Genomic DNA, 22,795 nt, shown 5'->3' on the forward strand with positions numbered 1-22,795 from the left:
AAGAATTAGTCCAAAGAATTAGTCCAAAGAATACAGACCATACAGTTTCCTATCTCACTCATTACCTTGCTGGTTTACCAGATTTTGTGCGTCGGGTACATTTGTTTTTGGATAATGCTTCTAGCACTAATAAAAACTGTTTTACAATGGCGTGGGCTATGGAAATGATTCAGCAAGGTAAACTAGATTTTATTCGTGTATCATTCATGATTCCAGGTCACACCAAATTTGTTTCTGATTTGTTGTTTTCAAAAATTTCATAAACATACAATAAAAGTGATGTATTTACTACAGAAGAGCTACAAAAAGTAATCCTTCCTATGCCAAAGTTATTGTTGATGATAGTAGTATTGTGTCAGACTGGCGAAATAAGCTATCAAAATACTCCAAATTTTCGGGTATTCGTAGCCTCTATGACTTCCAGTTTGTAAAAAATTCAGCAACTGGAAAGGTTGTCAGCAAAGTACGGAAGCTCTGCTATACTGGAAGCTATACCAATTCTACTATACACCTGCAAAGTGATCGAAGTATTGATGAAAATGTGTTATGCACTGAAGATGATACCTACAAGGAAAAAAATTGTACCAAACAAATATCAGCAACCAAACTTGCTAATCTTAAACGCATGTACACTACTTTTATTTCAAACAAACGTTGGCTTTCATTTTTATAACTGTATGTACGTATACAATTGTCATCAATTAATGACGTGTGTGTCCTTTCAGTTATGGGCTGAAAAACTATGGGTTCTATACCTCATATCCTTACCATTTTTGGCATGTGAACAGTCAATGCATTGCACAACATGAGTCTAAAGTAAAAGTTTTTTTTAAGTATGTCTAAGGTTCCATTTTTACTTGATGCGTTCACAATTGGAAAGGCTATAAGACTCCTAATCACAGATCTGGTCACATATACTTGCAAAGCAGAATGCAAAGTTGTAGACAAACAAAGGAAAGTTACAAATATTGTAGTTTTCTAAAACTTACAATGAATGCACCATAGACATCTCATGAGTACATCACATGTGTATCATCTAAGGTACATATCATGAGTACTTAAAGTGTGCATCACAAGTGTATCATTAAGGTGCACAGCTTGAGTACATCACATGTGTATCACTGAGGTACACATCATGAGTACATCATTAAGGTACACATCGTGAATTGTGTGGTCACAAGTGTATCATTGAGGTGCACATCATGAGTACATCATGTGTGTATCACTAAGGTACACATCATGAGTACTTGAAGTGTGTATCCAAGTGTATCATTAAGGTGCACAGCATGAGTACATCACATGATGTGTATCACTAAGGTACACATCATGAGTACTTAAAGTGTGTATCACAAGTATATCATTAAAGTGCACTGCATGAGTACATCACATGTGTATCACTAAGGTGCACATTATGAGTACTTGAAGTGTGTATCACAAGTGTATCATTAAGGTGCACAGCATGAATACATCACATGTGTATCACTAAGGTGCACATCATGAGTACATCACATGTGTATCACTAAGGTGCACATCATGAGTACTTGAAGTGTGTATTACAAGTGTATCATTAAGGTGCACAGCATGAGTACATCACATGTGTATCACTAAGGTACACATCATGACTACTTGAAGTGTGTATCACAAGTGTATCATTAAGGTGCACAGCATGAGTACATCACATGTGTATCACTAAGGTACACATCATGACTACTTGAAGTGTGTATCACAAGTGTATCATTGAGGTACACATCATGAGTACATCACATGTGTATCACTAAGGTACACATCATGACTACTTGAAGTGTGTATCACAAGTGTATCATTAAGGTGCACATCATGAGTACATCACATGTGTATCACTAAGGTACACATCATGACTACTTGAAGTGTGTATCCCAAGTGTATCATTGAGGTACACATCATGAGTACATCACATGTGTATCACTAAGGTACACATCATGACTACTTGAAGTGTGTATCACAAGTGTATCATTGAGGTACACATCATGAGTACATCACATGTGTATCACTAAGGTACACATCATGACTACTTGAAGTGTGTATCACAAGTGTATCATTGAGGTACACATCATGAGTACATCACATGTGTATCACTAAGGTACACATCATGACTACTTGAAGTGTGTATCACAAGTGTATCATTAAGGTGCACAGCATGAGTACATCACATGTGTATCACTAAGGTACACATCATGACTACTTGAAGTGTGTATCACAAGTGTATCATTGAGGTACACATCATGAGTACATCACATGTGTATCACTAAGGTACACATCATGACTACTTGAAGTGTGTATCACAAGTGTATCATTAAGGTGCACATCATGAGTACATCACATGTGTATCACTAAGGTACACATCATGACTACTTGAAGTGTGTATCACAAGTGTATCATTAAGGTGCACATCATGAGTACATCACATGTGTACCACTAAGGTACACATCATGAGTACTTGAAGTGTGTATCACAAGTGTATCACTAAGGTACACATCATGAGTACTTGAAGTGTGTATCACAAGTGTATCATTAAGGTGCACATCATGAGTACATCACATGTGTACCACTAAGGTACACATCATGAGTACTTGAAGTGTGTATCACAAGTGTATCATTAAGGTGCACAGCATGAGTACATCACATGTGTATCACTAAGGTACACATCATGACTACTTAAAGTGTGTATCACAAGTGTATCATTGAGGTACACATCATGAGTACATCACATGTGTATCACTAAGGTACACATCATGACTACTTGAAGTGTGTATCACAAGTGTATCACTAAGGTACACATCATGAGTACATCATTAAGGTACACATCATGAATTGTGTGATCACAAGTGCATCATTGAGGTGCACATCATGAGTACATCGCATGTGTACCACTAAGGTACACATCATGAGTACTTGAAGTGTGTATCACAAGTGTATCATTAAGGTGCACATCATGAGTACATCACATGTGTATCACTAAGGTGGTACACATCGTGACTACTTGAAGTGTGTATCACAAGTGTATCATTAAGGTGCACAGCATGAGTACATCACATGTGTATCACTAAGGTACACATCATGAGTACTTGAAGTGTGTATCACAAGTGTATCATTACGATGCACATCATGAGTACATCGCATGTGTACCACTAAGGTACACATCATGAGTACTTGAAGTGTGTATCACAAGTGTATCATTAAGGTGCACATCATGAGTACATCACATGTGTATCACTAAGGTACACATCATGACTACTTGAAGTGTGTATCACAAGTGTATCATTAAGGTGCACATCATGAGTACATCACATGTGTATCACTAAGGTACACATCATGACTACTTGAAGTGTGTATCACAAGTGTATCATTGAGGTACACATCATGAGTACATCACATGTGTATCACTAAGGTACACATCATGACTACTTGAAGTGTGTATCACAAGTGTATCATTGAGGTACACATCATGAGTACATCACATGTGTATCACTAAGGTACACATCATGACTACTTGAAGTGTGTATCACAAGTGTATCATTAAGGTGCACATCATGAGTACATCACATGTGTATCACTAAGGTACACATCATGACTACTTGAAGTGTGTATCACAAGTGTATCATTGAGGTACACATCATGAGTACATCACATGTGTATCACTAAGGTACACATCATGACTACTTGAAGTGTGTATCACAAGTGTATCATTGAGGTACACATCATGAGTACATCACATGTGTATCACTAAGGTACACATCATGACTACTTGAAGTGTGTATCACAAGTGTATCATTAAGGTGCACATCATGAGTACATCACATGTGTATCACTAAGGTACACATCATGACTACTTGAAGTGTGTATCACAAGTGTATCACTACGGTACACATCATGAGTACTTGAAGTGTGTATCACAAGTGTATCATTAAGGTGCACATCATGAGTACATCACATGTGTACCACTAAGGTACACATCATGAGTACTTGAAGTGTGTATCACAAGTGTATCATTAAGGTGCACAGCATGAGTACATCACATGTGTATCACTAAGGTACACATCATGACTACTTGAAGTGTGTATCACAAGTGTATCATTGAGGTACACATCATGAGTACATCACATGTGTATCACTAAGGTACACATCATGACTACTTGAAGTGTGTATCACAAGTGTATCACTAAGGTACACATCATGAGTACATCATTAAGGTACACATCATGAATTGTGTGATCACAAGTGCATCATTGAGGTGCACATCATGAGTACATCGCATGTGTACCACTAAGGTACACATCATGAGTACTTGAAGTGTGTATCACAAGTGTATCATTAAGGTGCACAGCATGAGTACATCACATGTGTATCACTAAGGTACACATCATGAGTACTTGAAGTGTGTATCACAAGTGTATCATTAAGATGCACATCATGAGTACATCACATGTGTATCACTAAGGTACACATCATGACTACTTGAAGTGTGTATCACAAGTGCATCATTAAGGTGCACAGCATGAGTACATCACATGTGTATCACTAAGGTACACATCGTGAGTACTTGAAGTGTGTATCACAAGTGTATCATTAAGGTTCACATCATAAGTACATCACATGTGTATCACTAAGGTACTCCTCGTAAGTACATGAAGTGTGTATCATTAATGTATGTACAAATCAAGTGTGTGTATCACATGTGTATTCATCAAAAGTCTATGAAAGAAGAGATGTCTACTCTGTCCTGTATGACCACATTTTATCTACAGTGGGGCCTTGTTTATCTGAACCTGTTGGGGCCAAGCCCTGTTCATAATTGGATAATCTGTGACTTCGAATCATCCATTAGAGTATGTATAAATGCAGTCACTTACTCACTATATACCTGTTAAATGATGGTACTCAATGATACTACTGTAATAAGAGCACTTTGCACTTCAATACAAGTAGATTACCCCACTGTCTGCTGGGGTTTGGTCTGTGGTCACTACCAAACTATCAATTAATTAACCAATGGCTACCACCAAACCATCTTATTACATTCCAATGTCTTTGAATGGCTGCCCTCCAGCTGGCAAGCAGCCCTGGCAGCCCTTTAAGCTCTTTGACTCCCTTTAATACAAGGCTTCTTTGGAATGAATATAAATAAAATGTGGTCATATGGTAACAATCAGCACTTTTAATTAGCTCAATGGACTGTTGTTGATGGAGAAATGCTGTATTAGATTATGGACTCTTGGTATACCATAACAGTACATAAAGTGTATATGTGATCGAATCTGCAAGGAAGGGACCTTTATACCCTTCAGTTTGACTGATTATAACTTCTCATGTATTTGAGCTATTTCAACCCCAATGGGATCAAATGGACATTAGTAATGCCTTAAAGTAAAAGTCGGTTCACGATAGCGTAACACAGTTCTCTCTGCTACAGTTATTAAAAACTTTTCTTTTACAATGAGCTATAACCTGAGACTGGGAAAGTGGTGTCTATTGGCATGTGTGTCCAAACAGTGCTACCCATGAAGTGAACACTGCCTAAAGTCTTGAATTAAACTTGCTTTACAAGTGATAATGTACCAGTACTGCTGTGTGATAATTACAGTACTGCTGCGTACATGCTATCAGTGCTACCCATGTTACCCATGTTACCAATGTTACCAGTGCTACCCATGCGGTTACCAGTGCTACCCCTGTTACCAGTGCAACCTATGCTACCCATGTTACCAGTGCTACCCATGCTACCAGTGCTACCCATGTTACCAGTGCTACCCATGCTACCAGTGCTACCCATGTTACCAGTGCCACCCCTGTTACCAGTGCAACCCATGCTACCCATGTTACCAGTGCTACCCATGCTAACCATGTTACCAGTGCTACCCATGTTACCAGTGCTACCCATGTTACCAGTGCTACCCATGCTAACCATGTTACCAGTGCTACCCATGTTACCAGTGCTACCCATGTTACCAGTGCTACCCATGTTACCAGTGCTACCCATGTTACCAGTGCTACCCATGTTACTAGTGCTACCCATGCTACCAGTGCTACCCATGCTACCAGTGCTACCCATGGTACCAGTGCTACCCATGCTACCAGTACTACCCATGTTACCAGTGCTACCCATGCTACCAGTGCTACCCATGTTACCAGTGCTACCCATGTTACCAGTGCTACCCATGCTACCCATATTACCAGTGCTACCCATGTTACCAGTGCTACCCATGCTACCAATGTTACCAGTGCTACCCATGCTACCCATGCTACCAGTGCTACCCATGTTACCAGTGCTACCCATGCTACTAGTGCTACCCATGTTACCAGTGCTACCCATGCTACCAGTGCTACCAATGTTACCAGTGCTACCCATGCTACCAGTGCTACCCATGCTACCAGTGCTACCCATGTTACCAGTGCTACCCATATGCTACCAGTGCTACCCATGTTACCAGTGCTACCAATGTTACCAGTGCTACCCATGCTACCAGTGCTACCAATGTTACCAGTGCTACCCATGTTACCAGTGTTACCAGTGCTACCCATGTTACCAGTGCTACCCATGTTACCAGTGCTACCAGTGCTACCCATGTTTACCAGTGCTACCCATGCTACCAGTGCTACCCATGTTACCAGTGCTACCAATGTTACCAGTGCTACCCATGCTACCAATGTTACCAGTGCTACCCGTGCTACCCATGTTACCAGTGCTACCCATGTTACCAGTGTTACCCATATTACCAGTGTTACTATTAACTACACTTTCCTACTACTGTGGTATATACTAAACAATTACACAATGATGTAATGATGATGTATTGTAAGGACAAGATACACATAGAACCACCCGTTTTTGTGGGTGATCTCACTGCAGGTTGATTTGTTTGTAGCTGAACTCACTAAAGGGTGATTTGCTTGTAGCTGAACTCCTTGCATTGTGTCTAGTTTCTAGCTGATCTCTCTACAGGGTGATTTGTTTGTAGCTGATCTCTCTACAACTTGATTTGTGTGTAGCTGACCTCTCTGCAGGCTGATTAATTTGTAGCCGATCTCTCTACAGTCTACTTTGTTTGTAGCTGAACTGTCTATAAGGTGATTTGTTTGTAGCTGATCTCTCTGCAGGTTGATTTGTTTTAGCTGAACTCTCTACAGGCTGATTTACTTGTAGCTGAACTCCTTACATTGTGTCTAGTTTCTAGCTGATCTCTCTACAGGGTGATTTGTTTGTAGCTGATCTCTCTACAAGTTGATTTGTGTGTAGCTGATCTTTCTACAGGTTGATTTGTTTGTAGCCGATCTATCTACAGGGTAATTTGTTTGTAGCTGAACTCTGTACAAGGTGCTTTTTTGTAGGTGATCTCACTGCAGGTTGATTTGTTTGTAGCTGAACTCACTAAAGGGTGATTTGCTTGTAGCTGAACTGCTTACATTGTGTCTAGTTTCTAGCTGATCTCTCTACAGGGTGATTTGTTTGTAGCTAATCTCTCTACAAGTGGATTTGAGTGTAGCTGATCTCTCTGCAGGTTGATTAATTTGTAGCCGATCTCTCTACAGGGTAATTTGTTTGTAGCTGAACTGTCTATAAGGTGATTTGTTTGTAGCTGATCTCTCTGCAGGTTGATTTGTTTTAGCTGAACTCTCTACAGGCTGATTTACTTGTAGCTGAACTCCTTACATTGTGTCTAGTTTCTAGCTGATCTCTCTACAGGTTGATTTGTTTGTAGCCGATCTCTCTACAGGGTAATTTGTTTGTAGCTGAACTCTCTATAAGGTGATTTGTTTGCAGCTGAACTCTCTACATGGCGGTTTCTTTGTTGCTGAACTCTCTACAGGGTGTTTTGCTTGTAACTGAACTCTCTGCAGGGTGATTTGTTTCTAGCTTATCTCTCTACAGGTTGATTTGTGTGTAACTGGTCTCTCTATTGTCAAGCTGATTTGTTTGTAGCTGATCTCTTTGCAGGTTGATTTATTTGTAGCTGATCTCTCTACAAGTTGATTTGTTTGTTACTGATCACTCTAAAAGTTGATTTGTTTGTAGCTGAACTATCTGCAAAGTGTTTTGTTTGTAGCTGACCTCTCTTCAGGGTGATTTGTTTCTCTCTACAGGGTGATTTTTTGTAGCTGACCTCTCTTCAGGGTGATTTGTTTCTAGTTGATTGCTCTACAGGTTGATTTGTTTGTAGATGAACTCTCTACAGGGTAATTTGCTTGTAGCTGAACTCCTTACATTGTGTCTAGTTTCTAGCTGATGTCTCTACAGGGTGATTTTTTTATAGCTGATCTCTCTACAAGTTGATTTGTGTGTAGCTGATCTCTCTGCAGGTTGATTTGTTTGTAGCCGATCTCTCTACAGGGTAATTTGTTTGTAGCTGAACTGTCTATAAGGTGATTTGTTTGTAGCTGATCTCTCTGCAGGTTGATTTGTTTTAGCTGAACTCTCTACAGGCTGATTTACTTGTAGCTGAACTCCTTACATTGTGTCTAGTTTCTAGCTGATCTCTCTACAGGGTGATTTGTTTGTAGCTGATCTCTCTACAAGTTGATTTGTGTGTAGCTGATCTTTCTACAGGTTGATTTGTTTGTAGCCGATCTATCTACAGGGTAATTTGTTTGTAGCTGAACTCTGTACAAGGTGCTTTTTTGTAGGTGATCTCACTGCAGGTTGATTTGTTTGTAGCTGAACTCACTAAAGGGTGATTTGCTTGTAGCTGAACTACTTACATTGTGTCTAGTTTCTAGCTGATCTCTCTACAGGGTGATTTGTTTGTAGCTAATCTCTCTACAAGTGGATTTGAGTGTAGCTGATCTCTCTGCAGGTTGATTAATTTGTAGCCGATCTCTCTACAGGGTAATTTGTTTGTAGCTGAACTGTCTATAAGGTGATTTGTTTGTAGCTGATCTCTCTGCAGGTTGATTTGTTTTAGCTGAACTCTCTACAGGCTGATTTACTTGTAGCTGAACTCCTTACATTGTGTCTAGTTTCTAGCTGATCTCTCTACAGGTTGATTTGTTTGTAGCCGATCTCTCTACAGGGTAATTTGTTTGTAGCTGAACTCTCTATAAGGTGATTTGTTTGCAGCTGAACTCTCTACATGGCGGTTTCTTTGTTGCTGAACTCTCTACAGGGTGTTTTGCTTGTAACTGAACTCTCTGCAGGGTGATTTGTTTCTAGCTTATCTCTCTACAGGTTGATTTGTGTGTAACTGGTCTCTCTATTGTCAAGCTGATTTGTTTGTAGCTGATCTCTTTGCAGGTTGATTTATTTGTAGCTGATCTCTCTACAAGTTGATTTGTTTGTTACTGATCACTCTAAAAGTTGATTTGTTTGTAGCTGAACTATCTGCAAAGTGTTTTGTTTGTAGCTGACCTCTCTTCAGGGTGATTTGTTTCTCTCTACAGGGTGATTTTTTGTAGCTGACCTCTCTTCAGGGTGATTTGTTTCTAGTTGATTGCTCTACAGGTTGATTTGTTTGTAGATGAACTCTCTACAGGGTAATTTGCTTGTAGCTGAACTCCTTACATTGTGTCTAGTTTCTAGCTGATGTCTCTACAGGGTGATTTTTTTATAGCTGATCTCTCTACAAGTTGATTTGTGTGTAGCTGATCTCTCTGCAGGTTGATTTGTTTGTAGCCGATCTCTCTACAGGGTAATTTGTTTGTAGCTGAACTCTCTATAAGGTGATTTGTTTGTAGCTGATCTCTCTGCAGGTTGATTTGTTTTAGCTGAACTCTCTACAGGGTGATTGCTTGTAGCTGAACTCCTTACATTGTGTCTAGTTTCTAGTTGATGTCTCTACAGAGTGATTTTTTGTAGCTGAACTCTCTACAGGGTGATTTGTTTCTAGCTTATCTCTCTACAGGTAGATTTGTGTTGATTTGTTCATTGCTGATCGCTCTAAAGGTTGATTTGTTGTAGCTGAACACTCTGCAAAGTGTTTTATTTGTAGCTGATCTCTCTACAGGATAATTTGTTTGTAGCTGAACTCTCTCCACAGTGACTTGTGTGTAGCTGAATCCTGTGTAGCTAAATTCTCTAGAGAGTGACTTAATTGTAGCTGAATTCTCCACAGGGTGCATGACTTGTTTATAGCTGAACTTTCTTCAGTGTGACTTGTAATGTTCTGAATCGCTATAGTGATATAATTGCTTAACTCTCCACATGGTGACTTGCTTCTTGCTGAAATGTCTATAAGATTAACTGTTTGCAGCTGAACTCCCTACAGAATAACTTGTGATGTAATAAAATTCTATGATGGAGTAAATAAATTAGCCAAATGCTCTATTAGGGTGACTGTTCTATTAGAGTATCTAGATCTCGCATTTGCTACACGGAGTTGGCTTTAGAATCATAACTCAGTGGTTTGTAATCTGATTCTTCTGTACTACTGCAAGGACTTTCTATGAAGATTATTCCAGCTATACACCGATTTTCAGCTGATTGCTCTAAGCGATTTGCCTAGTAGGCATGAAAACTAATACTTTTTTATTCGTAAAAATCGATCGCGTAATTGTGACACAGGTTGGGTTTGGTGTCACATCTCCATGGTCTTTATCTCGATTCCTTTCAAACCACCAAAAGGCACTCCTACGATGGTTACTCCATCTACATAGCAATTTTCAACTCATTCCATGAAGCGGTTTATGCTGTAGGCGTGACAACAAATCGATCTTGTTTTACGAGAATAATCGGTTATAACTCCTGAACAATTCATCGGATGTGTACCAAATTTGATGCTAGGATTCGCTTTTGGACTCCCTTTCTGTGTGCCAAATTTCATGGCGATCGGAGAACGCGTTTGCTTGTTATAGCAATGTTTGCAAGTGTGCGAAAAGACGAAGAAGAATAAAAAAACGAAGAAAAAAAAACAAAATTTTGGTAGCTCGTATCTCGGAAATGGCTGGAGCGATTTCCTTCAAATTTGGAATGTAGACTCCCCTGTCTGGCGGGCAACTGTGTAGCAAATTTGGTTACAATCGGATAAGTGATCACTGAGATACAAAGGTGTGAAAATGACGTTTTCGTTCTTCCTGTCAATATACTCACGGGTGTGGCGCGCCGGCTTCTTGGGCCGCACGACACACTACCGTGTGTCTTGATTACTCAATTATATTACATTGCAAGTTATTCTGTAGGGAATTCAGCTACAAACAAGTCACCCTGTAGTCAGATCAGCCAGAAGAAGGTACCTAATAGAGAGTTCAGCTACAAAGAAACGATCATGTAGAGAGTTCAGCTCAAACAAATTGCCCTGTAGAGAGATCAGCTAGAAGAAGTTACCTTGTAGAGAGTTCAGTTACAAAGAAACAATCATGCAAAGAGTTCAGCTGCAAACAAATCACCCAGTACAAAGTTCCGCTATGAACAGATCACACTGTAGAGAGTTCAGTTAGAAACAAGTCATCTTGTAGAGAGATCAGCTAGAAGAAGTCACCTTGTAGAGAGTTCAGCTACAAAAAAACCACCATGTAAGAGAGTTCAGCTGCAAACAAATAACCTGTAGAGAGTTCAGCTAGGAACAAGTCACCCTGTACAGAGATCAGCTAGAAACAAGTCACCCTGTAGAGAATTCAGCTACAAACAAATCACCCTGTAGAAAGATCAGCTAGAAGAAGTTACCTTGTAGAGAGTTCAGCTACAAACAAATCACCCTGTAGAGAGTTCAGCTAGAAACAAGTCACCCTGTAGAGAGATCAGCTAGAAACAAATCACCCTGTAGAGAGTTCAGCTAGAAGAAGTTACATTGTAGATAGTTCAGCTACAAAGAAACTACCATGTAGAGAGTTCAGCTGCAAACAAATCGCCCTATAGAAAATTCAGCTACAAACAAACCACCCTGTAGAGAGTTCAGCTACAAACAAGTCACCCTGTTGAGAGATCAGCTAGAAACAAGTCAACCAGTAGAGAGATCAGCTAGAAGGATAACCTTGTAGAGAGGTCAGCTACAAAGAAATCACCCTGCTTCATCTTTTCTTCTTCCTGTGGTAAAGAAAAAATGATAGGTTAAAAAAAGCCCTAAATACAAATACAAAAAGAAGTGAAATCTAATCCAAAACAGCCAAGCTGTAAAAAAAGTGCGGCCCTCAGACAGGCTATGGTGAAAAAAGATGTGAAATCCAAGGTGGCGGCCAAGAAATGGCTGTGATGGTAGGTTAATGGTAAAAACTTTAATAATGACAATTCAGGTGAATTTTGTGCCAAGACCAAGCGGAACCAAATTCACCTGAATCGTCGTTATTAAAATATTTACATAATACACGAATGCGTACTCGGATAGGGCTGAAATTTGGCACACTTGAAGGGCTAATTAAGGCGGATCTCAGTACCAACTTTGGTAGGAATCCGATGAACATACACGGAGTTATGACCGATTATGTGCGTAAAATAAGGTCGAAGGTCTGTCACGCCTACAGGGTAAACCCCTTGGAGGAATGAGTTGAAAATTTATATGTAGATGGAGTAACCATCGTAGGAGTGCCTTTTTGTGGTTTGAAAGGAATTGAGATAAAGACCATGGAGATATGACACAAAACCCAACCTGTGTCAAAATTACGCGATCGATTTTTATGAATAAAAAAACTATTAGCTTTCACATCTACCAAGCAAACCGCTTAGAGCAATGAGCTGAAAATCAGTGTGTAGCTGGAATAATCATCATAGAAAGTCCTTGCAGTAGTACAGAAGAATCGGATTACAAACCACTGAGTTATGATTCGAAAGGCAACTACGTGTAGCAAATGCGAGATCGAGATACTCTAATAGAACAGTCACCCTAATAGAGCATTCATCTACGTTTATAACTTACTCCATTACAGAATTATAGTACATTGCAGGATATTCTGTACGGAATTCAGCTACAAACAGTTAATCTGATAGACAATTCAGCTACATGCAAGTCACCCTGTAGAGAGTTCATCTAGAAACAAGTCACCCTGTATCAGCTAGAAGAGTCACCTTGTAGAGAGTTCAGCTACAAAGAAACCATCATGTAGAGAGTTCAGCTGCAAACAAATCACCCTGTAGAGAACTCAGCTACAAACAAACATGCCCTGTAAAAAGATCAACTAGAAGAAGTTACCTTGTAGAGAGTTCAGCTACAGAGAAATCACCATGTAGAGAGTTAAGCTGCAAACAAATCACCCAGCAGAAAGTTCAGCTATGAACAGATCACCCTGTTGAGAGTTCAGTTAGAAACAAGTCATCCTGTAGAGAGATCAGCTAGAAGTATCACCTTGTAGAAAGTTCAGCTACAAATAAATCACCTGTAGAGAGTTCAGCTACAAACAAATCACCCTGCAGAGAGATCAGCTAGAAGAAGTCACCTTGTAGAGAGTTCAGCTATAAAGAAACCACAATGTAGAGAGTTTAGCTGCAAACAAATCCCCTGTAGAGAGTTCAGCTAGAAACAAGTCACCCTGTAGAGAGATCAGCTAGAAACAAGTCACCCTGTAGAGAGTTTAGCTAGAAGAAGTCACATTGTAGAGAGTTCAGCTACAAAGAAGCTACCATGTAGAGAGTTCAGTTGCAAACAAATCACCCTGTAGAGAACTCAGCTACGAATAAATTGCCCTGTAGAAAGATCAGCTAGAAGAAGTTACCTTGTAGGGAGTTCAGCTACGAACAGATCATCCCGTAGAGAGTTCAGTTACAAACAAATCACCCTGTAGAGAGTTCAGTTACAAAGAAACCACCATGTAGAGAGTTCAGCTGCAAAAAAATCTATCACTCGTAGAGAATTCAGCTAGAAGAAGTCACCTTGTAGAGAGTTCAGCTGCAAATAAATCACCCTGTAGAGAATTCAGCTACAAACAAATCACCCTGTAGAAAGATCAGCTAGAAGAAGTTGCCTTGTAGAGAGTTCAGCTACAAAGAAACCACCATGTAGAGCGTTCAACTGCAAACAAATCACCTGTAGAGAGTTCAGCTAGAAACAAGTCACCCTGTAGAGAGATCAGCTAGAAACAAGTCACCCTGTATAGAGTTCAGCTAGAAGAAGTCACCTTGTAGAGAGTTCAGCTACAATGAAACTCCCATGTAGAGAGTTCAGCTGCAAACAAATCACCCTGTAGAGAACTCAGCTACAAACAAATATGCCCTGTAAAAGGATCAGCTAGAAGAAGTTACCTTGTAGAGAGTTCAGCTACAACGAAACCACCATGTAGAGAGTTCAGCTACAAACAAATCACCTGTAGAGAGTTCAGCTAGAAACAAGTCACCCTGTAGAGAGATCAGCTAGAAACATGTCACCTTGTAGAGAGTTCAGCTAGAAGAAGTAACATTGTAGAGAGTTCAGTTACAAAGAAACTACCATGTAGAGAGTTCAGCTGCAAACAAATCACCCTGTAGAAAGTTCAGCTATAAACAGATCACCCTATAGAGAGATCAGCTAGAAACAAGTCACCCTGTAGAGAGTTCAGCTAGAAGAAATTACCTTGTAGAGAGTTCAGCTACAAAGAAACTACCATGTAGAGAGTTCAGCTGCAAACAAATCACCCCAGCTATGAACAGATCACCCTGTTGAGAGTTCAGTTAGAAACAAGTCATCCTGTAGAGAGATCACCTAGAAGTATCACCATGTAGAGAGTTCAGCTAGAAACAAATCACCTGTAGAGAGTTCAGCTACAAACAAATCACCCTGTAGACAGATCAGCTAGAAGAAGCTACCTTGTAGAGAGTTCAGCTACAAACAAATCACCCTGTAGACAGATCAGCTAGAAGAAGCTACCTTGTAGAGAGTTCAGCTGCAAACAAATCATCCTGTAAAGAATTCAACTACAAACAGATAACCCTTCAGAGAGTTCAACTAGAGTCAAGTCACCCTGTAGAGAGAATCCTGTAAAGAGTTCATCTACGTACAAGCAGATCACCCTGTAGAGAGTTCAGCTACATTTCAAGTCACCCAGTAGAGAGGTCAGCTGCAAATTATCCTGTGGGGATTAATTGACATGTAATAAATATATGCTCTCTTTTTATATTATGAACTCTTGATATATGCATTATATGTATAATTTGTACATTTACTGATAAAATCAGAATGAGTTAAAGTATTTATAAAATCTGCTTCATCTTTTTCTTTTTCCTGTGGTAAAGGAAAATATATAGGTTAAAAAGCCCCAAAGCTGGCCATAGGCCAGCTATGGGATATACAAATACAAAAAGAAGTGAAATCTAATCAAAAACAGCCAAGCTGTAAAAAAAGGAGTGCGGCTCTTGAAAAGGCTATGGTGAAAAAAGATGTGAAATCCAAGGTGGCGGCCAAGAAATGGCTGTGATGGTAGGTTAATGGTAAAAATTTTAATAACGACAATTCAGGTGAATTTTGTGCCAATTGACCAAGCGGCACCAAATTCACCTGAAGTGTTGTTATTAATTTTTTTACCATTAACCTACCATCACAGCCATTTCTTGGCCGCCACCTTGGATTTCACATCTTTTTTCACCATAGCCTTTTCAAGAGCCGCACTCCTTTTTTACAGCTTGGCTGTTTTTGATTAGATTATTACTATATACACCATACTGTATGATACTGTAGATTGTTTTACTAATCCAATATATACTAATCCAGTACATACTTGTACCAATTTCCTGCTTGCTACATATATATATATATATATATATATATAAAGCCACAGATTACATTAGTAACCATAATGCATTTTGTGGTAATATACATGGCTTCATTTCCATGGTTTACTGGGTTATGGTGCAATTAATAATACCAACGCAATCAAGGTAGAGTATCAGTGAGTATTAATTTTGTGTAGCTTGTTAAGTTTCCATTACACTTGCTTTAAACTTTTTGTAACTCCATCAGTACTGAGCTTCTATAGTCATTCACATAAAACTAGTGTGTACAGTAAGTATTGTAACTACAGTGGAACCTCTCTTATCTGGACTTCTATTATCTGGGCACCTCCATTGTTCGGACAGCCCAAATTGTCTTATATAATTATATGGGGAAGTAGTAAAACCCAGAATACAGAATAACGGAACAGCGGAATAACTAATGTAATAATTGAAAATTACACCCTAATTATTTATACTCTCTATAGCATTTAGCATTTGTACACTCCTCACTTCATAGCAACTCTGCTGACAACACAACCACAATAGCAGAATAATGCCTTGAGGTGATCATTAAATAGAATTCACAGACTATCAACTCTAGAACAAACTAAGCTAAAGTACATTTTAACACACTTTGATATACAATCACTATAATACTGAAAGTTGTCACATACAATTACGTAACTCCAACCCAAGAAATCTACCCTGGAGTAATCTACTTTACCTAACCCTTGTGGCAATTGTGTATTGAAGTGTATTAGAAAGTATTTTATATAGCTTAGTTAGTGTGTTCTAGAGTGGATATATAGTTTGTTTGCATTCTATTTAATGAATTCCCTGAGGATCTCCTCTAGTACATGTTCTACAATTGCGATAGTCTTCTTGGCAGAGTTGTTATAAGGTGAGGAGTGCATAGATGCTATAGAGAGCATAAATAATAGTATAATAGTTAGAAAATTTTTTGATTATTCCACTGGTCTGTTATTCCATATTACTCCTTGCTTGTAGTTTATTGACCATGATGAAGTTTGGATTAGGTGAAAGCACAAGGAGATAACCTAAAGGTTACTGTTTACCTGTTTGGTGGCTCATTTATTCTACTAAAAATAACTACCACTTGGTTGCTAGGTGATAATGCTTTTTTACAACCCAGGGGAGTGACCATGAATGCTAGGTAGTGACTTCTCCCTCTACCCACTCAACTGCATAGCACTATCTGATAACATTTAGTTAGTCACTTTAGGCAAATTCTTATAGTTATGGACATTTCTGAGATATGGATGGTAGTAGGTACCAGGTTAACTGGTTCCACTGTACCTACTATCCTGGAAAAATGCTGTCTAAAATACACGTATAGATAACTATCTTTAGCGAGGTCAAAACCCTGCTAAATTATGGATTTTCTCCTGGAAACTGAGTGTAAAAGTGGCACAATGGCAACACATTCTGTGGACAGCTTAGGCAGTAGATTCACGGGTTTTGTACAGTGTTCTTTTGGTGAGTTTTTTCATGATCAGATGTATGCCTTAGCTCCAATGTAGCCAAGTTCTTTCATTGGCAATGTATGGGAGACGAGTTTCGTAGTTCGTCACGTAGAGAAGTATTCCAGATCATGGATACAACGGTCTTCGGTCATTGTGAGATGCAACTTGCAGTTATATTTAATCCCACCAGCCAGCCTGTATTTTTTCTTTTGTCTTTTGGTTGACCAAATTAATAGTGACAAAAGAAAAAAATACAGGTTGGCTGGCGAGACTAAGTTTATTGGTGATGCTACACAATTGACTATACAAAGTGACATAATCGCCACTTGTTTTGTGCCATGGCTACCAATGGAGCACAATAGAGATGTCCAGAGAACTGCCTATTTGTTTACGTAACCATTTACTAACTATTATGAAAGCAATCAAGACACACGGTAGTGTGTTGTGTGGCCTAAGAAGCCGACGCCCCACACCGTGAGTATATTAACAGGAAGAAAGAAAACGTGATTTTCACACCTTTGTAGCTCTGTGATCCTTCATCCGATTGGAACCAGTTTTGCTGCAGAGGTTCCCACCAGGTAGGCCACCCCACATACCAAATTTGAAGAAAATCGCCTTGGCCATTTCCGAGATATGAGTAGCCAAAATTTCGTTTTTATTTCTTGGTTTTTTCTTCTTATTCTTCGTCTTTTCACACACTTTGAAAAATTGCTATAAAACACAAACGCATATTTCAATCGCCTTGAAATTGGCACACATAAAGGGAGTCCAACAATGAATCCTAGTATCAAATTTGGTGCACATTCAATGAATGGTTCAGGAGTTATGATTGGTGGGGTCTATTCTACGGAACAGAACGGAATGGAACGATGGACTAAACCACGGAACGGAACGCTTTCTCAAATTGAAGCTTGCAACTTACCATTGCTGAAACTGCCCTTACAAGTTATCAGTGGTACCTCCAGTGGGTGATTAAACATAAGATAAAAAAATTAAAGCATCAATTGTGGGTTCTTGTTGGTTGTCATTAGTAACGAAGTAGTAATTGTGGGATGAGCTGTATTAGTGATGTTCATCCATGCATGGTTCATCTACGGATATATCAAGAAGGGCACTTTATGTGAGCTGTTTTGCTTAATTAGACTTTAGAAAACAGTCTGGGCCAGCTTTTAAAGTCATAAATCAGTGTACAAAGCAAGCAGGAAGACACTGGTAACAGGAAAGAGCCAGCTGAATTAAAACTTGAAGAATTTCTGTGCAGTGTGTGAGGAACAAATATTTTGGCAGACCACAAAGAGGCTATATTCTGCAAACATCACTGAAGTGTATGCATGGAATTATTAACAGCCGGTGCAGTGGACTAATGCCGTGTTCAATAGTGAGCTGATTTTTTTTCTGTTGCACAATTTCAAGGATGTGTCTGACTGCTAGCCTTGAATCAGGCTAAATGCGAAAACTCCAAGATTAACCAAATCTTAATTATAAGCCTTCTATGCATGTGAAACCATGCCCATAGCCACCAGGCAAACGTGATCTGGTCGCAACATATTCAAGAAGTTACTACCCTTTTAATCACCATCCACTGTCGTTAATTAACCAAGATCTCACCATTCTTTGTTTTTTCCATCTAAAATTTTGCTTTGGAACAATAATTATTTAAAGGCTCTAAGTATTTAAATATATAATTCACCTTATTGTAGTTGTACTAATTTTATTGATTTGTCTATGTTTTCTTCATTTTCCTTTGAAGTTGTACAGTATAGGTAAACAAAGATAAATTTTCTCTCCCATCTTATTCTAGGATTTCTATTGACTAAGAAGATTTTAATTATTGTATACAGGCTCAAAATTGAGAAAATATAAAGTGAATGAATATTAATAAAATAATATACAATCAGTTTGCTTTTGGTGTCTCCAACCGCAACAAAAATTTGATGAGTCCATGCATCTTATCGCTGGTCATCTGAACATTTTGAAAGTGATACCTCACTCAATCAACCATATATTCTGTTTATTAGACTGATGATCACCTAGCCTTTTCCCGTCACCAGTAACTTTCTAGTTAATTTCTCTGTGGATATTATGCTCTGAAACTGAAATTAAGTGGTCTTCTAAACTATTTATCTTGTCAAGATCAGCAGAAACAACCGACATCCAATCAGCTACTGTATTGTAGTAACAAACCTTGCCTTGGTCATGCAATAAATGAATTGAAGAGACCTGCTTGATATATCAGGTAGTAGAACAATCACTGCATGAGACAGCTATTAATATTTTATTACTAGCTATCCTATTCCGTTTTCCTGGAGGCTTCACTGATAAAATGCAATGATAGCAGCTAGCCAAGCTGCAAGTTTTGATTCAGAAAGCATTCCATTCTGTAAAATAGACCCCATCCTGGATTCAACTCATTACTCAGGCTGAGATATCTGGCATTAGTCCACTACTCTGTTAATGAATCATTGATGTTCACACAATATAGCCTCCTCGAGGTATCGGATTGCTTGCTCCTCACACACTGCACAAAATTCGTTTAGATTCTGCTTAGGCTGAGTTGATTCAGCTTGTCACCATACTTGTTTCCTTTGTAGTGTAGCTACATAATGATTTATGCCGATTAGAAAGGCTGGGCCCCAGACATGTACTGTGTCTAAAGTCAAAGTAAGCAAAAAAAACTCACATACTAGTAAAAACAAGTCATGCATTAAGTTCCCTACTTGATACATCCGAAGATGAACACATTAAGTCAGCTATTCCCACAATTAGTACTTCGTTACTAATGACAACCAACAAGAACCCACAATTGATCCTTAAATTCGTTTTATCTTTCTTGGGATGCGTTTGAATACCTGCTGGAAGTACCTATGGTGCCACCAATAACTTGTACAGCAATGGCAAGCTGCAAGTTTCAATTTGAGAAAGCGTTCCGTTCCGTAGTTTAGCCCATCATTCCGTTCCGTTCCATTCCGTTCCGTTCCATTCCATTCCGTAGAATAGACCCCACCGTTAAGATCGATTATTCGCGTAAAACAAGATCGATTTGTTGTCACGCCTACAGGGTAAACCGCTTCATGGAAGAGTTAAAAATCGGTTTGTGGATAGATCAACCATTGTAGGAGTGCCTTTGGTGGTTTGAAAACAATCGAAATTAAGATCATGGAGATATGACATGAAACCAAAGGTGTGTAACAATCGCACGATCGAGATTCTTGAATAAAAACACCAATAATTTGCACGCCTACCAGGCAAACCGCTTAGAGCAGTGAGCTGAAAATTGTAATGTAGCTGGAATAGTTATCATAGAAAGTCCTTGCAGTAGTACAGAACAATCGGATTGCAAACCACTGAGTTATGATTCCAAAGCCAATTCCGTGTAGCAAATGCGAGATCGAGATACTCTAATAGAACAGTCACCCTAATAGAGCATTCAGCTAGTTCATGACTTACTCCAATATAGATTTCTGTTACATTGCAAGTTATGCTGTAGAGAGTTCAGCAACAACCAGTTAATACTGTAGATAGTTCAGCTACAAGCAAGCCACCTTGTAGAGAGTTCAGCTACAAAGAAACCATCATGTAGAGAGTTCAGCTACAAAGAAACCAGCATGTAGACATGTAGAGAGTTCAGCTGCAAACAAATCACCTGTAGAGAGTTCAGCTAGAAACAAATCACCCTGTAGTGGGATCAGCTAGAAGAAGTCACCAGTTCAGCTACAAAAAAGTTACCATGTAGAGAGTTCAGCTGCAAACAAATCACCTGTAGAGAGTTCAGCTAGAAACAAATCACCCTGTAGAGAGATCAGCTAGAAGAGTTCACCTTGTAGAGAGTTCAGCTACAAAAAAACTGCCATGTAGAGAGTTCAGCCTCAAACAAATCACCCTGTAGAGAATTCGTCTACAAACAAATCGCCCTGTAGAGGGATCAGCTAGAAGAAGTTACCTTGTAAAGAGTTCAGATACAAAGAAACCATCATGTAGAGAGTTCAGCTACAAAGAAGCCACCATGTAGAGAGTTCAGCTGCAAACAAATCACCTGTAGAGAGTTCAGCTAGAAACAAATCACCCTATAGAGAGATCAGCTAGAAGAGGTCACCTTGTAGAGAGTTCAGCTACAAAGAAACCACCATGTATAGAGTTCAACTGTTGACAAATCACTTGTAGAGAGTTCAGCTACAAACAAATCACCCTGTAGAGGGATCAGCTAGAAGAAGTCACCTTGTAGAGAGTTCAGCTACAAAGAAGCCACCATGTAGAGAGTTCAGCTGCAAACAAATCACCCTGTAGAGAGTTCAGCTAGAAACAAATCACCCTGTAGAGAAATCAACTAGAAGAGGTTACCTTGTAGAGAGTTCAGCTACTGAGAAACCTTCATGTAGAGAGATCAGCTGCAAACAAATCACTCTGTAGAGAGTTCAGCTAGACCTTGTAAAGAGTTCAGTTACAAAGAAACCGCCATGTAGAGAGTTTAGCCTCAAAAAATCACCCTGTAGAGAATTCATCTACAAACAAATTGCCCTGTAGAGGGATCAGCTGGAAGAAGTTACCTTGTAAAGAGTTCAACTACAAAGAAACCATCATGTAGAGAGTTCAGCTACAAATAAGCTACCATGTAGATAGTTCAGCTAGAAACAAATCACCCTGTAGAGAGATCAGCTAGAAGAGGTCACCTTGTAGAGAATTCAGCTACAAAGACACCACCATGTAAAGAATTCAACTCCAGACAAATCACTTGTAGACAAATCACTTGTAGAGAGTTCAGCTACAAACAAATCACCCTGTAGAGTGATCAGCTAGAAGAAGTCACCTTGTAGAGAGTTCAGCTACAAAGAAGCCACCATGTAGAGAGTTCAGCTGCAAAAAAATCACCTGTAGAGAGTTCAGCTATAAACAAATCACCCTGTAGAGGGATCAGCTAGAAGAGGTTACCTTGTAGAGAGTTCAGCTATAAAGAAACCATCATGTAGAGAGTTCAGCTGCAAACAAATCACTCTGTAGAGAGTTCAGCTAGAAGAAGTCACCTTGCAGAGAGTTCAGTTACAAAGAAACCGCCATGTAGAGAGTTCAGCCTCAAACAAATCACCCTGTAGAGAATTTGTCTACAAACAAATCACCCCGTAGAGGGATCAGCTAGAAAAAGGTACCTTATAGAGAGTTCAACTACAAAGAAACCATCATGTAGCGAGTCCAGCTACAAAGAAGCCACCATGTAGAGAGTTCAGCTGCAAACAAATCACCTGTAGAGAGTTCAGCTAGAAACAAATCACCCAGTAGAGAGATCAGCTAGAAAAGGTCACCTTGTAGAGAGTTCAGCTACAAAGAAACCACCATGTAAAGAGTTCAACTACAGACAAATCACTTGTAGCGAGTTCAATTACAAAGAAACCACCACGTAAAGAGTTCAGTCACAAATAAATCACTTGTAGAGAGTTCAGCTACAAACAAATCACCCTGTAGAGGGATCAGCTAGAAAAGGTCACCTTGTAGAGAGTTCATCTACAAAGAAACCATCATGTAAAGAGTTTGGCCGCAAACAAATCACTCTGTAGAGAGATCAGCTAGAAGAAGTTACCTTGTAGATAGTTCAGCTACAAACAATCACGCTGTAGAGAGATCAGCTAGAAGAAGTTACCTTGTAGATAGTTCAGCTACAAACAATTCAACTTGTAGAGAGATCACTAGAAGAAGTCACCTTGTAGAGTGTTTCAGTTACAAAGAAACCACCATGTAGAGAGTT

At 39.2% G+C, this 22,795-nt stretch overlaps 2 protein-coding genes across 3 annotated transcripts in view; both read right to left on the bottom strand.

Annotated features, from left to right (window-relative positions):
* The window catches only part of LOC136250892 (E-selectin-like), a 148,006-nt gene that overhangs the window by 123,697 nt on the left and 1,514 nt on the right, over positions 1–22,795 (bottom strand). The window lies entirely within an intron of this gene.
* LOC136248493 (pulmonary surfactant-associated protein D-like) lies at positions 5,615–5,917 on the bottom strand. Its single transcript, XM_066040270.1, has one exon. It carries the CDS (start codon positions 5,915–5,917, stop codon positions 5,615–5,617), a length of 303 nt encoding a protein of 100 aa, XP_065896342.1.

The sequence above is a fragment of the Dysidea avara genome, chromosome 3 (assembly GCF_963678975.1).
Source record: "Dysidea avara chromosome 3, odDysAvar1.4, whole genome shotgun sequence".
Classification (NCBI taxonomy): Eukaryota; Metazoa; Porifera; class Demospongiae; order Dictyoceratida; family Dysideidae; genus Dysidea; species Dysidea avara.

Bases quoted from the DNA above. Each gene is read 5' to 3' on its own strand.
- LOC136248493 (XM_066040270.1), bottom strand. From the start codon at position 5,917: ATGGGTAGCACTGGTAACATGGGTAGCACTGGTAACATGGTTAGCATG.